General features: G+C 45.0%; 1 protein-coding gene across 1 annotated transcript in view; it reads left to right on the forward strand.

The window, feature by feature from the left end:
- POM121 (POM121 transmembrane nucleoporin) overlaps positions 1 to 15,745 on the forward strand; it is a 77,035-nt gene extending 61,290 nt beyond the window's left edge. Inside the window, exons 11-13 of the mRNA XM_082244499.1 lie at positions 10,867 to 12,213; positions 13,824 to 13,907; positions 14,365 to 15,745. Coding sequence (XP_082100625.1) covers positions 10,867 to 12,213; positions 13,824 to 13,907; positions 14,365 to 14,465 — 1,532 coding nt within the window. The 3' untranslated portion in view covers positions 14,466 to 15,745. The remainder of the gene's footprint in view (positions 1 to 10,866; positions 12,214 to 13,823; positions 13,908 to 14,364) is intronic.
- The last annotated feature ends 504 nt before the right edge of the window (positions 15,746 to 16,249 follow it).

The raw sequence follows: 16,249 nt of genomic DNA on the forward strand, positions 1-16,249 counted from the left end.
TACCGAACCGTTCCGACACTTTACCATGCGGTACCAGCAGTGGAAAAGCACAAAAGCGTGCCGAACCGTTCGGTTCCATGCAGTGGAAAAGCGCCATTAGAGTCTGGAAATCTTACATTTCCTGGTGTGAGGCCAGGAAATGGCATCCCAGCAAATATGATCGGGAGAATTCTAGCCGCCTTGTAATTAGGGGGTATATATGAAATTATCGTTGGGCACTATTAAGGGTCAAATTTTCAGCCTAATCGGTTTTGTTCCAGAGACCGATTGCTTTGCATTCCTTAGGCCAAACCTTCGTTCAATGGGTGCTACGTATACTTCCACCAGTGAAGCCACCATTGTGTCCTTGGGATCTAAATTTGGTGCTGGCAATTTTACAAAGTATTTTGGTCCCATGTGGCATATCCCTCTGGTTCGGTTGACCATAAAATTGGTCTTTTTGGTTGCAGTAACTTCAGCCAGAAGAGTATCCGAATTAGCAGCTTTCTTGTAAAGAGCCATTCTTGATATTGCATCAAGATAGGGTGATTCTATGTCCACACCCAGGTTTTTTTTTTTTTTTGCCCAAGGTGGTGTCTGCTTTTCATTGGAATCAGGACTTTCTACTGCCTTCATTCTTTCCAAATCCTCAAACTGCAGAGTAAAAGTTTACATTCTCTGTATGTAGTATGTGCACTCGTTTTGAAAAGGTCAGCTCAGATTCGGAAGACCCACCTTTTATTCGTACTGCCTGGAAGGGCCCAGGAAAGGGCAGGCAGCATCTAAATCTACTTTCTCTTTTTGTTCATTGCCAGACACCGCTCCATATCTTTGACCATTGGGTTATGCTGCTCTCCATAGGAGTAGGACTAGGCAGAAACAAATTTGGCTACACCCCTAGGGCAGTCCTAGGGGGTATACTTACTGCTATTAGGCTTGTGACGGTATCAGATTTTCATGCTGCGATTAATTGATTAAGGTTTTGCCACGGTATACGGTATTATCACGGTATTCTATTATTAAATTTAAATTATTAAATTTCCACCTCACTTCAATTTCATTGCTGAATTTAGGGGCTTTGGTTCACTTATGCACATTATTATATAGTCAGTCAGTACAGACTCTGTGAACCAGGCCTAAAATAGGTCATCAAGCAGTGTCTGGCCTAACTGGTGATAACTGGTTCTGGCGCTCGGCTCCGATCCGATGGCCTGGTCATTAAGAGGGCAAATCCTTGTGGTCAAGAAGTGGTTAAACCTGAAGGAGGTGTTGTTTATAAATTACTTTACTATTGCTTTAGGCCTGGTTCACATGTATGCGGGTTGGTGGTTCACATTTGCACAGGCATAGCAGCCCATTGATTTGAATGGGCTGCTATGCCCTCATTTTCCGCAGAAAAAGTGCATGCAGCATTTTTTTAAAATTCAGTGGCCTTGAAATCCATCCTGCTTTTGCACCATGCGACTAACCTGCAGTTCCTGCTCTGGCAAGCTTTCTGCATTTTTTGTATACGTGGGCACGGCATTTAAAAATAAACAGTTTGCGTGTGCAGCAACGGCAGGTAAGTCGCATGGTGCAAAAGAAGGATGGATTTCATGGCCACTGCATTTTTTTAAATTCTGCATGCACCTTTTTTCAGCTGAAAACGCAGGCATAGCAGCTCAAGCCCATTCACATCAATGGGCTGCTATGCCTGTGCAAATGTGGGCCCCCAACCCGCATACATGTGAACCAGGCCTAAAGCAATAGTAAAGTCATTAATTGGTTAAACCTGCAGGAGGACCGGTGTTTTTATCTATTAATGACTTTACTATTGCTTTAGGCCTGGTTCACATGTATGCGGGTTGGGGGCCCACATTTGCACAGGCATAGCAGCCCATTGATGTGAATGGGCTTGAGCTGCTATGCCTGCGTTTTCAGCTGAAAAAAGGTGCATGCAGAATTTAAAAAAATGCAGTGGCCATGAAATCCATCCTTCTTTTGCACCATGCGACTTACCTGCCGTTGCTGCACACGCAAACTGTTTATTTTTAAATGCCGTGCCCACGTATACAAAAAATGCAGAAAGCTTGCCAGAGCAGGAACTGCAGGTTAGTCGCATGGTGCAAAAGCAGGATGGATTTCAAGGCCACTGAATTTAAAAAAAATGCTGCATGCACCTTTTTTCTGCGGAAAATGAGGGCATAGCAGCCCGTTCAAATCAATGGGCTGCTATGCCTGTGCAAATGTGGGCCGCCAACCCGCATACATGTGAACCGCCAACCCGCATACATGTGAACCACCAACCCGCATACATGTGAACCAGGCCTAAAGCAATAGTAAAGTCATTAATAGATAAAAACACCGGTCCTCCTGCAGGTTTAACCACTTCTGGATCGCAAGGATTTGCCCCTTTAAAGACCAGGCCATCGGATCAGAGCGCCAGGACCAGTCATCACCAGGTAGGCCAGACACTGCTTGATGGCTATATAATAATGTAATGTGGGCTGCTAGGCGTGTGTGTGTGTATATATATATTTATTAGAGCTGCACGATTCTGGCCAAAATGAGAATCACGATTTTTTAGCTTGGAATAAAGATCACGATTCTCTCACGATTCTCTGTGTAACAAAAAAAAAAAAAATTGGGATAACTTTACTGTTACGTTTTTTTTTTTTTTTTTTATTCATTAAAGTCTAATCATTGCGTTTGAAAGACTGCTGCGCAAATACAGTGTGACATAAAATATTACAACAATCGCCATTTTATTCTGTAGGGTCTCTGCTAAAAAAATATATAAAATGTTTGGGGGTTCTAAGTACTTTTCTAGCAAAAAAAAAACTGATTTTAACTTGCAAACAGCAAGTGTCAGAAAAAGATCCAGTCTTTAAGAGGTTAAACTTCCTTTCTCCCTGGCAGAGGGAAGGAAAAGATACAAATGTAATCATTTTTGTTTATAGTTAGGAGACTTAATGCTGAAAGGTGTTAGCTGAGTGAGTGAATGAGTCATCCAGCTCACTGAAATGTATCAATTCACAAGTCAGGCAGACTTGACAGAGAAACTCGGTATTTTAAAAATGCCACAATAACAATACCGTGGCTATGCAATACCGCGATATATCGAATTACCGAAAACCGGCATATGTCTAACTGCTATAGGACTTTAGTTTTATTTTTTTATTTTTTCTGCCTAGTCAGGAGTAAGGACCTAGTTCCTTGCTGGGATCTCTGGTCCTGGCATATTTTTTCCTTTTTTAAGTTAACTTTTTTTTATTTTCCTGTGAGAACTACAATCAACTGCTGGACTGGGCGATGCACCGGATATCCTTGATCCTTGCGGTCTTCCCAGTCTGGCCAGCGAGCGCAAACCAACTTTAGCTCCGTGCTAGGTTGGCCGCGATGTAACCCCACTGGATGGGGGCTGGCCGGCGAGTGAAACACCTCGTGAGGACGCATAGCCCTGGTCATGACCTGATTCGCAGCGTACCTCTGGCTGCAGCACCCCCATTCCAAAAACTTTTTTTATGCCACGGGTCCCTGTTAGGGCCCTCCTGGCGGACTACGTGTACCAGGGGGTCCTGGGTGCCACGTCGCGATTTTGCTGTGAATGGCTGGTCTGCAGATTCGGCTGCTGTTTTTGGAGTTTCCCATTGAAATCAATGCGGCAGCCATTTTCTGGTAGCCTGTTGATTAGTGATGCGATGTTGGGCCTCTAGTGGCGTTTCCGGCACTTCCTCCTTATCACCGAATGGCAAGCAGCTTGTCGCTCTGCATCCTTCCCTAAGTTGGTGGTGGGGAGTCCGTGGGGTACAGTTCCCTCTTTCTTCTAAAGCAGCACCACTGGTGTGCTGGGACTTGTAGTACTACCGCTGAAGTGGTTAAGGGGGTTTTTGATGCACTTTTTTTTTTCACAATATTACAGGCTGCCTGCGGGTTAATCATGGAGGCCCTGGAGCATGTATCACCCCCTGACCCAGTCTCAGAAGCTGGGGGACCCGCTGGGTTTCAGTCTGCCCCTGCGGCCATGACAGCGGTCCTGCACTCATTAGTGTCAAAAGCAGATATGGCCACTTCAAAGCAGCCTAGCAAGAAGCACCCTCCGCCTTCACCTGCCTCCTCAGATTCTGAGGTGGATTTGGCGGACGCAAGTCAACCCTCTGGGTATGCGTCCATGAACCCTGAGTGCTCTGACTGATGCTGAATCCTCTTCCACTGCAGTGCACTGTATCAGTGCAGTAAACTTTAAAATTTGGAAGTCACAGCTAATGCTGCGTTGGTGGAGTTTGGTATCCGCAGACCATCTAAGGTGTACCCCCACCCCCTTTCCTGCCCATTTCGACGAGATTGTTGCAAATAAGTGGGGGGGGGTCCCTGAAACGCATGAATGGGATACCGAAGTGTTTCACTAGGAGGTATCCTTTTTGAGGAGTACCCTTTCAAGAAATTGACAGTTCCACCGGTGGTGGACTCTCAGGTTTCCAGATTGAATAAAGCCATGCTTTCTCGGTGCAGGATTCCCCGTCTTTAAAGACCCGGTGGACAAGAGCTGATGCTCTGGTCTGTTACCTTTACTCAGTGGCAGGTTCAATACTGAGGCCTGTTTGCCATGACCTTGGTCTGCCAGTCCTTAACGGAATTTGCAAGGCTTCTGCGCCAGGATTAAAAGGGGTCAAGTTGGCAGATCAACTGATACAGATACAGGGGATACAGTATATCTATGATGCCTCTCTGGATGCAGCCTCTTTAGCCTGCACAGTGGCTGTGACACTTCACCGCATGATTTGGCTGAAATACTGGTCTGTGGACCAAGCTTCCAAAAAGGTGTTGACCTCCTTTTTGTTGGAGACCACCTGTTCGGAGGAGTCCACCTGTATCTTCGCGGGGGGTTCCAAGAGGCCCTGGGCTGGTAAGTCAAAAGCAGGTTTCACTAGTTCTGCAGACAATCCCTCTGCCTGAAGGGGTGCCCTCCCCCGTATCTGGCGTTGGGGGGCGTCTTTGCTTCTTTCCAAACCCGTGGACCTCTCATTTAAGACAAAGGATCCACGAGTTGATTCGGTCTGGTTACAAGATTGAGTTTCAGTCCTTGCCCCCGGCAAGGTTCTTTCCTTCCGGGGGCGGTGCAGGATCTGCTAATCACAGGGAGTAATTGTAACGGTTCCAGAGTTGGTAACGTTTTCACGGATTTTATTAAAATCGATATACTGGATTGATTGGCATTGCCACTCTGTGGCGAAGCGCTGGGAGGCCATGGAATTGGAAAACTCGGGTGGTACTGCTAAGAGTTGGCAGTGGCTATCTGCACCTCTCCCAAGGGAGTTGCGAGGGCATCCCACTTTGGGATGTACTCACTGTTGTCAGAGATGCATTCCTACACACTGCGGTCTCGCCACTCCCCTCACCGATGCTGCCCGTGTTGGGCAACCCGGACCTCCCTCCCGGGCTGGATGGTGGTGGGCTCTGCAGCTGAGTGCCGGCCCTCCGCCTTCCCGGTATCTCTCGATCACTGACGGACCTGGAACGGATCTGCCACAGACAGGAACCGACGCGACACACCCTTTCTGTCGCTTATGCGGCGCTGAACAGTCGATTTACTGTTCACAGGAAGGAAGAAAGACCAGGTTCATCCGATCTTGGATCTCAAGGCACTGAATTGCTTTGTGCGAGTTCAGAAACTTCAGATGAAGCCCATTCGCACGGTGGTGGCATCCCTTCATCAATGGGATTTTCTGTCCTCTCACCTTGATATCAAGGACGCTTACCTTCCTATCCCAATTAATGTAGGTCATCAGCGTTTTTCTTAGTTTTGCGGTGGGAGAGGAACATTTATCAATTCGTGGTGTTACCCTTTGGTTTTGCTTCAGCTCCTCGGGTGTTGAAAAAATGTTGGCCCCGGTGATGGCCTTGCTCAGGTAGAGGAGATTGCAGTACTGGGGCACCTGATTGATCTCCTTCTGCAAGCAGAGTCTCCGTCTGTCTTTAAAAGACTATCTGGACATCACTGTTCGAACTCTGCAAGAGTTCAGCTGGGCACTTAATTTTCAGAAATCGGCTCTGATTCCGTCCAACTACCTGGGCCTGACTCAGCCAGGGTGTTTCTTCCAGAGGCGAAACTGCTGACGTTGCAGCATGCGATTCGATTCTTGTTGTCCAACAGCCGGTCGTCTCTGACTTGCATAAAAGTGCTGGGTTTGATGGTCTCCAGGCCTCTGCAAAAGGAATTTCTTGCCAAATGGGACAAGAATCCTCAATCTCTGGACAATCTGATCCTGTTAAGTCGGGGTGTGAGGGGATCCTTGCTTTGGTGTCTCCGTTCCGTTCGACAAGAGAAGTCCTTTCTCCCCCTGTACTGGACAGTGGTTGCCACAGATGCCAGCCTGTCCTGGTGGGGAGGGGTCTTGAGTACGAATTCAGCTCAAGGGGTTTGGACTCGGGAGGTGTTCGGTCTTCCGAATATCCTGGAGATTAGAGCGATCAGGCTTGCCTGTCCCTGTGGATGGATCGTCTGCAGGGGTGTCTGGTAAGAATTCAGTCGGACAATACCGTGGCTGTGGCATATATCAATCAAGGGGGCACCGAAAGTGCCCTAGCAGCCAGAGAAGTAGCTGGCATACAAGTGTGGGCAGAACAATGTTCAGCCATCTCTGCTGTGCACATTTCAGGGGTGGACAATTGTCAGGCGGCAGGCCCCGAGTCTGGGCGAATGGTCTCTTCACCCGAAAGGGTTTCAACAACTGTCTCCGGTGGGGGACTCCGGATGTGAATCTGTCGGCCTCTCCTCTCAACCGGAAGGTTTGGAGGTTTGTGGCAAGATGTCGGGATCCTTTGGCCGACGCTCTGGTGGCCCCTTGGGGTCAGTATTGTCTGATTTATGCTTTTCCTCCACTACAGCTTCTGCGCAGAATCGAGGCAAAAGGGATTACAGTCATTCTGCTGGCTCCAGACTGGCCTCGCCGGTCTTGGTACGCAGGCCTTGTGAGGCTGGTAGCCGATGATCCTTGGAGATGCCCTCACAGAGAAGATCTTGTCTCAAGGGCTGATCTTCCATCCTGCGTTACATTCGCTTGCTTTAGTGGCCTGGCTATTGAAAGCCAGGTACTGAAAGATGGAGGGTTGTCAGATTTGATAAATCCTACACTGTTCAGCTAGAAAATCTACTTCTAGGAAGATTTATCATAGTTTGGAGGGTGTACATTTCTTGGTGTGAGACTCTGGTTTCTCCCTGTTCCTTTTTGGTGTCCTATCTGCTGGAGTTTCTACAACAAGGTGTAGATAAACATTTGGCCCTGGGCACCATCAGGGGCCAGATATCATCCTTGGCAATTTTTTTTTTTTTTTTTCCCAAGGGCCATTGGCTGCAAATTCTTTGGTTCACACTTTCGTCCAGGGGGTTGACTCCTCCGGTAAGGTCTCTGGTACCTCCATGGGACCTTAATTTGGTACTGTCGGTTCTTCAAAGACTGCCTTTGAAAATATTCGTGAACTTCCTCTGCTTACTCTGTGATAGGAGGTAGCTTTTTTTTTTTTTTTTTTTTTTTTTTTGTGGCTATTACTTCTGCACACAGGGTGTCAGAACTGGCTGTGTTGTCCTGTCGGTCACCTTACCTGGTGGTGCTCTGTCCCTGTCAGTTGTGACTTCCTACGGTCGTCTCGGGTTTCCACTTGAATGAAGACATTATGTTGCTTTCCTTGTGCCCTAAGCTGACACATCCTAAAGAAATTGCTTTTTGCATTCCCTAGATGTGGTTCGGGCAATCAGGGTGTACCTGGCGGCGACTGAGTCGATTCAGAAATGGGATTCTTTGTTTGTCTTTATGGATGGATCTTGTAAGGGGCATCTGCTGCGACCATTTCCAGATGGATCCGGCAGACGATGGTGCAGGCCTGTTCTTTTAAGGATCAGGCTCCTCCTGGCTCCTCCTTTCCCTGTTAAGGCGCTTTCTACAAGGGCACTTGGTGCCTTCTGTCATTAGGCGTCAGTGGTTTCAGGTGTGAAAGGTGGCCACATGGTCGTCTCTGCATACATTTGCTACGTTTTACAAGGTGGATGTAGACGTTCCTGCTCATTGAGGGCGTGTTTATGGTTGGGTGAGTTCCAGTTGTTCCTGGTTGAGCTCCTAGTTTTACCTGGTAGGCTGTTTAGTCCTTATTGGGAATTATGTGCCCTGCTGTATTTTTTTTTTTTTTCTCCCCACCCCTTCATGTTGACACCTTTTTTGGGATGTCCCAAGGGTCAAAAGATATGGCGCTGCGTCCGTCAATGAACGAAAACTGAATTTTGATCTTACCGTAAAAATCCCTTTCTCCGATGTTCATTGACTGACACAACACCCACCCCCTCTGAGTTGGGTTATGTATTCTGATTTCTGACACTGCTTGTTAAAACTGAAGTCCTATAGCAGGAAATGGGAGTATACCCCCTAGGACTGCCCTAGGGGCATAGTCAAATTTTGTTTCCGCCTAGTCCTACTTCCATGGAGAGCAGCATAACCCAGAGTCGAAGTTAAGAAGCGGGGTCCAATGTACATCAGAGAGAAGGATTTTACAGGAAGACAAAAATCCAGTTTTCTCTATGGATTCATCAGGCTTTTATCCAGGTGTATGGTTTAAAAGGGAAGGTTCCACCTTTTCCGGTAAAGGCACACTCTACCAGAAGAGTAGGTGGCTCTTGGACAGTTCGCCATCAAGCTTTTATGGCTCAGGTTTGCAGAGCCACAACTTGGTTGTCGGTGCATATGTTCACTAGGTTCTATCAAGTGGATGTTGGGACCCAGGAGGAGTCTGCATTTGGCCACAATGTTCGGCAGGCAGCTACAGTATCTACAAAAATGTAAGGGGTGTAGTCAGTTTTGGGAAATATTTTATTATACCTTCATGTGACAACACACAATGTAAAGTAGTACTTTACAATGTAAAGTAGTGAGTGTACAGCTTGTATAACAGTGTAAATTTGCTGTCCCCTCAAAATAACTCGACACAGCCATTAATGTCTAAACCGCTGGCAACAAAAGTGAGTACACCCCTAAGTGAAAATGTCCAAATTGAGCCCAACATGTCATTATTTTGTGTGGCAACCATTATTTTCCAGCACTGCCTTAACCCTCTTGGGCATGGAGTTCACCAGAGCTTCACAGGCTGCCACTGGAGTCCTCTTCCACTCCTCCATGGTGACATCACCGAGCTGGTTGATGTCAGAGACCTTGCGCTCCTCCACCTTCTGTTTGAGGATGCTCAATAGGGTTTAGGTCTGAAGACATGCTTGGCCAGTCCATCGCCTTTACCCTCAGCTTCTTTAGCAAGGCAGTGGTCGTCTTGGAGGTGTTTGGGGGTCATTATGTTGGAATGCTGCCCTGCGGCCCACTCTCTGGAGGGGGATCGTGCTCTGCTTCAGTATGTCACAGTACATGTTAGCATTCATGGTTCCCTCGATGAACTGTAGCTCCCCAGTGCCGGAAGCACTCTTGCAGCCCCTGACCATGACACTTCCACCACCATGCTTGTCTGTAGGCAAGACACACTTGTCTTTGTATTCCTCACCTGGTTGCCTCCACACACGCTTGACACCATCTGAACCAAATAAGTTTCATCTTGGTCTCATCAGACCACAGGACATGGTTCCAGTAATCCATGTCCTTAGTCTGCTTGTCTTCAGCAAACTGTTTGCGGGCTTTCTTATGCATCATCTTTTAGAAGAGGCTTCCTTCTGGGACGACAGCCATGCAGACCAATTTGGTGCAGTGTGCGGCGTATGGTGTGAGCTCTGACAGGCTGACCCCCCCACACCCACCCTGTAAACCTCTGCAGCAATGCTGGCAGCACTCATGTTTATTTCCCAAAGACGACCTCCTGGATATGACTCTGAACACGTGCGCTCAACTTCACCGGTCAACCATGACCAGGCCTGTTCTGAGTGGAGCCTGTCCTGTTAAACCGCTGTATGGTCTTGGCCACCGAGCTGCAGCTCAGTTACAGAGTCTTGGTTATCTTCTTATAGCCCAGGCCATCTTTATGTAAAGCAACAATTCTTTTTTTTTTTTTCGAAACCTCAGAATTTTGTCATGACGTGCCATGTTGGAACTTCCAGTGACCAGTATGAGAGAGTGAGCGATGGCACCAAATTTAACACGCCTGCTCCCCATTCACACCTGAGACCTTGTAACACTAACAAGTCGCATGACACCGGGGAGGGAAATGGCTAATAGTGTCCAATTTGGACATTTTCATCTAGGGGTGTACTCTTTTGTTGCCAGCAGTTTAGACCTTAATGGCTGTGTTATTTTGAGGGGACAGCAAATTTACACTGTTCTACAAGCTACTTCACATTGTAGTGAGTGTACAGCTTGTAGCAAAGTGTAATTTCTTCAAGTGTAATTTGTACATCATGGGACACAGAGGTCCCTCCCCCTCGTCTGGGATGTTTGCTTTCTACAAAACCTAGGTACTTCCTGTGTGGGAGGGTTAAATAGGGGGACTTTCTGTCTGTTTTGGTTTGCCAGTGTCCATTCGCCAATAGGTGGTGTATTACCCATATAGTAATGAATAAGGCTGCTGTGTCCTGTGATGTATGCCAGGAAATTGATTTTACAGGTAATCTGTAGGGAAAAACCATATTTTCCCAAAAATTACTGCGAAAATACAGTGCGACATAAAAAGTTGCAACAACCGCCATTTTATTCCCTAGGGTGCTAAAAAAAAAAATTAGGGGATCTGAGTAATTTTCTAGCAAATTATTTTACAAGTAGGAGCGAAGTTCCAGAATTGACCCAGTATGGAAGTGGTTAATGTACATCATTTTAAAGTTTGTGTGACTTTTTTTTTTTTTTTTTTTTTTTTTTTTTTTGACTTTACGAAGATTTGGAGCACAGAATGCATAGTTTGAAGATTTTTTACTGAATCTTTTGTCTTTTTCAGCGCCAACACAGACTGTGAATACTAGCACTTCAAATGAAAAAATACCAACGTCAACTTCTTCCGAACCTGCAGTTAGCATCGGCAGTCCTCTCTCAGCACCTTCTCTTTCTGCTCCAGCAGTTACAGAAAGCTCTAACTGTGCACCAACATCTAATGCTGCACAGCCCAAATCAGAGCCCCCAAAATCTACTATGCTCCAGCTTCTTGCTAAACCATTGGAAAACAATTCACAGACTGGATTTAAGCCAGTCTTCCCAACAAGTGTGACCACTCCGCTTGCCATTTCCTCCACTGGGCCATCTACAACTTCAAATTCTGTTTCTTCCGCAAATACATTCAAACCAATATTTGGAGAGCAGAATACTCAACCAGCCTCGACTTCGAGCACATTCAAACCAATATTTGGAGATTCTACAGCTCAGCCACCTGCTTCATCTTTCACATTCCAGATGAATTCACCATCCTCTGCTGCTAGCTCTATGTTCTCTGCATTTGGTGCCAAAAGCACCAATACAACACTCAGTACAGAGAGTGCCACTAAGCCTTCTCTGGCTCCCCCCACTTACAACAGCAGCAGCACTACTAACACCTTTACTGCATCTTTGTTCTCAGCAGCAGCTTCTGCTAGTGGATCAAACCCAGCTCCAGTGAACTCCTTTCCTGCAAGTAATGCACCTTCAGATTCCCAAGCCAAGCAATTTGTTTTTGGGCAGACGCCTACCGTGCAAACTACTTCAGGCTTAAACATATTTAGCAGTACCCAGTCTGCACCTACAACAGCGCCTCAGCCCCAACAGCCATCTTTGTTTGGATCAAACACCTCTGCATTTACAGCTACAATTAATTCAAATGCTTCTGCGTTCCCAACTAACTCTGGCACATCTGCATTTAACAGCACCTCAGGGAGTGGTGTTCAAGCCGAAAACCCTGCACAAAATTCAGTTAATTTTGGGTCATCTGGAACGCAACCTACCTTTGGAACAGGCACCCAGCCAGCTTTTGGAAGCTCCTCCCAGCCAACATTTGGTGCCAACTCCCAGCCAGCATTTGGCGGAAATACTACTTTCGCATTTGGAAATTCTACACCTGCTGCCTCTAAAGTAACATTTGGTAATGTGAACAGTACCCAGACCAACAGCACCCCCGCTACAAACCTTTTTGGGTCAAAACCTTTTGCTTTTGGGGAAAACGCTAACTCGGTTTCAACTTTTGGTACACAAAATGCCACGCCTGCCCCAACACTGGGTTTTGGGAACTCTTTGGCTCAGAATAACAGTGCTATCACAAATCCAAGCACACCCTTGAACTTTGGGACGCCAGCACCAGCCGAAAACAAGCTTGCTTTTGGTAAGTGTCCCTACTGTTTGTCCAAACCTTTTCTGAATTATGTGATTAAAAAAGAAAAAAACAAATGCATGTTTTTGCGGATAAAAAAATATGCATATTTTTTCCTCGGCAGCCTGCAGAGCATTGCACCTGTGATCAGCGGTTAATGGGTGCAATCTCAAGCTCCAGCAGACACTGCCTAGAGCTTTCTGCCCGTACCTGTGTATGGGCTTTGTTTGAAAGCTGTAGAAAGTGTCCATGAACGAGGGCGCTCACCAGCACCTTCACTGTTCGGAGAACTACAAGCCATCTGCCATGGTGGTGGATGGGGAGTTGTAGTTCATTTTATTCAGATTCCTGTGAATGAATGACACAGCTGTGTAGGTGGAGATCTCGGTCTGCAGCTGTAGGTGCTGGAGCATGTGTTCTATATTACACCAGGGTTTCGTAACCTTTTTACCCTTGGCAAACAGTTTAAATAGCTCACGAAACATTGGTTTGATGAACATAAACGGGAGAAGCTTCTAGTCCTCTGCTGCTGATCACATGTTCAAAATTAAAAAAAAAAAAAAAAAAAAAAACAGCCTTTGGAATACAGAGAATAAATGTCAAACTGTTTCTAATTGTCATACAAATTAGTTGCACCAAAATTTAGGCGGCCAAAAACTGGTGTTCGGCATATTGCTGATCGAGAAAGTTACCGAAAACGTATTTGATTTTAACCATGTTTTTATTGTGCTTATTGGTGTGTTTTTTCATAGGTCATGTAACTCGGTTTCAATAGGGAGGTGCGGTTTTTTTTTTTTTTTTTTTTTTTTTTTTCTGACCAGAAATGCAGCACGATTTTTAACACTAAAGCACAACGGACCAGTGTGAAGACATTCGTAGAATTTAAAGGGATGCATTTTTCTTGAGCTGAAGGTGCTAATGGCTGACAAATTTCTATTCATTTAAATTTAAGATCTTAAAAGTTGAATATAATACAATTTGTATATAAAAATCATTTTTTTTTTTTAAACTGTCCTCGGTTTTGGCACCAAAATTTACATATATATTTGAAATCAAATCTTTATTTTATGGCAATAACCTGGTGTGCGCAGATTTCTGCCAGTCACAGGTTGTCATGCCCCTCCAGCCTGTGTCTTAGAAGAACAAGGTGGTGAAGCCTCATTGTGTTTAGCTACTTAGTGGGCATCTCTAAGCATAGGACGCTTACAACCTACACTCTTATCGGTCGCTCCATGTGCATGCTGAAAGTGGTTGTAAAGGCTATTATCTTAATGCGCATTCTCTGTATGAAGGCAAAAAAAACTTTCATTATCGGCTCCTCCAGCCCCCTCCTAAATACTTACCTGTATTGGTATTGAGCCGGCACGTCTGCCCTGATAGCAAGTGGTTTGCTGAGGGGGCATACATAAAGGAGGTATGGACAGCACTGACGGGACCCCAGAAGGAGGTTCGAGGCTGCTCTATGCAAAACCATTGCACAGAGCAACTAAGTATAATATCCTTGTTTTAGGAGAGAGAACCTTTACACCTGCTTGAAAGGTGACATTGAGTCCTGAAAAGATTATTTTCCCTGCCAGGTAGCACTAGACAAGGAAGCCTTTCTGACTTATTTCTCATTTCAGGCTCTCAGTTTGGCCAGAATTCCCCTGCTGGACCCCTTCCATTCACAACTTCAACTCCATCCTTTACCTCCCCTAGTACTTTTGGTAAGTTGTGTATTTCAATATTATGAAGTGATGGTATTATATTTATTTATTTTATGCAATAAAGCGCTGCACTATTTTTATATATTCTACTCTACATGATCTTTACATTTTGAAAACCTGAAGAATTAACACTTTTTCTTGAATGCAATCGCACATAATTACTATTTATGCACTGTGTGTGTATACATGTATGTTATAATATATTTTCACACGTTTCACAGAAGCTGACTTCTGACATACATGAAGGTGCTGAGAGTTTCAGGAGGCAGTTAGTACAGAAAAATACACCACATCAGTGCAGGCAGCAAGGTACCATGGAATTTGTAGTTCATGGAAATAAAGTAAGCCAAGGGAATGAGCAGAGGAGAAGCAGTAAAGCATTCAGGGAAGCCGAGAAGTTGGTGTATGTTGTGACCCTAGAACTGCTTTAATATCCCAATCTCTTTTTCTGTTCCAGGGCAAGGTACTCCAGGAAGCTTTTCAATTGGCTTAGTATCCAAACCTCCAGGATCACGCCAGAGGGTAATGGCACGACGTCAGCACCCTCGAAAGAAGTGAATGCTTTGTTTAGAACAGTTGTGTGCTCCTTGGAGACTGGTGTTCTTGGTTTTTTATTTTTAAGGAATCTGATTGGATAAGACACCCTTTGGTGCCAATAAGTTGTGAAAATATAAACATGTCACATCTGCAACATCCAGAAAGGGATTGATTATTGCAGAGACAGTGTTAACCCTTTTTTGATAGGTTAAAACAGCCACAATCGTGACATGCAAAAATGCACAGATTACACTGCCAAACTGTATTGGCTACTGTCTTGTGCATGTTACCACTCTCACCTCTGCGATGCACTTTCCAATCCAGAATGCACAAGCATTGTGTTGCAGAGAACTCTACAAAAATTGTGTTTTTCATCAGTTCTAGAGCATTCTGTTTACTATTAAGTCTGTTAATTTACAGTGCCTTTTTTTTTATTTCTGCCTCCTTTTTTCATCTTTCTTGCTAACTTATTGAAGGTGATTTCCACCTAATGAGCAGCGTGAATATTTTCAGCGGGGCAGGAGTGCTAAAGCCGGGAACTGCTGAAATACGACTGAACTGTTCGCAATGAATGTTTCCTGCCCCGATTTCCAAAATACTGAATACTGACTTGATGTCTGTACTAGATTTGCCCAATGCACTGTACACTTCCATAGTCCAAGTAGACTGTAAAGATTGTCATCTGATCCTGTCCTCCTGGATACAGACTACTTGGTGGCAATGGCTTACAAAGAAGCTTTAAGCCATGCTAGAGTATCTGTATCGCCTGATGCTGGAAGCTGTTAAAGAGGATTTTGATGCCGTGTATATATTTTATACTCCTAAGCTTTAGGATGCTAAGTGTTAGGACTGTCGCTCTGTACAGTTCTCTCCCCTTCAGTGCAGACTGTAAAGTTAACAAGCCGGCAAGATCTTAAATTATGGCTGTCTGTATTTGTCAGTTATTTATCTGTGTTGTGAAAAATCGTACTTGTAAGCTACCTCTAAGGGGAAGATTGGGAGTGTTAAGCATGTTCGAATGAGATTGTGTGGCAAGTGACGTAGTAGTATACTGTGTGATCTACCATTGTGACCATTTTTAGAGCGATCTTTTCATGAATGAATGAACCTGCCAAGCTTCTAGGGCTTTATCAATTAAGCCAGGACTTTTTTTTTTTTTTTTTTTGTGGAAATTCAACCAAACTGCTGAAACACAATGGACATGTATGTTTAACTCTATTTGGTCTTGTGATTCAATACACAAGTCCACTGGACATAGTATTTGCAGCATCATGTTGCCTTCCCACCTTCAGCTTGCTTGCTGGGTTTATTTGAGAATTGGCATGCAGGGAAAAATCTCCTGTGCTCTCATCCAGGCTACTGAAAATGTTCTATTTGATGGTGCTGTACTGATCTGCTGTATTGATCGGCAGTATTGGGTTTTTATAATTTATTGAATTTCCACTTTGAAGTGCAATCACACACCTGACACTGACATCTGTGAGAAGTAATGCCCCATACACACGCGCAGATTATCTGCAGACTTTTGTCTGCAGACTTACCAAAACCATATAATATGAGGTCAAACCTAAACACTTTCAATTTGTATGCAATCCGGCAGGCCCTTGCACTACATAGAAAAGGTAAGTCTGCAGACAAAAGTCTGCAGATAATCTGCACGTGTGTATGGGGCATAAGGCTACATTTTTGTCAGCTTTGTAAATGATATTATTATTTTTTTTTTTTGAATACTTGCACTGGGTTCTGTATTAACCATTATACCTGGCTTGTTGCCGTGAAAGGCCCAGGCACTTCATCTATATAAA

Source organism: Pelophylax lessonae (genome assembly GCF_965119305.1).
Source record: "Pelophylax lessonae genome assembly, chromosome: 2".
NCBI lineage: Eukaryota > Metazoa > Chordata > Amphibia > Anura > Ranidae > Pelophylax > Pelophylax lessonae.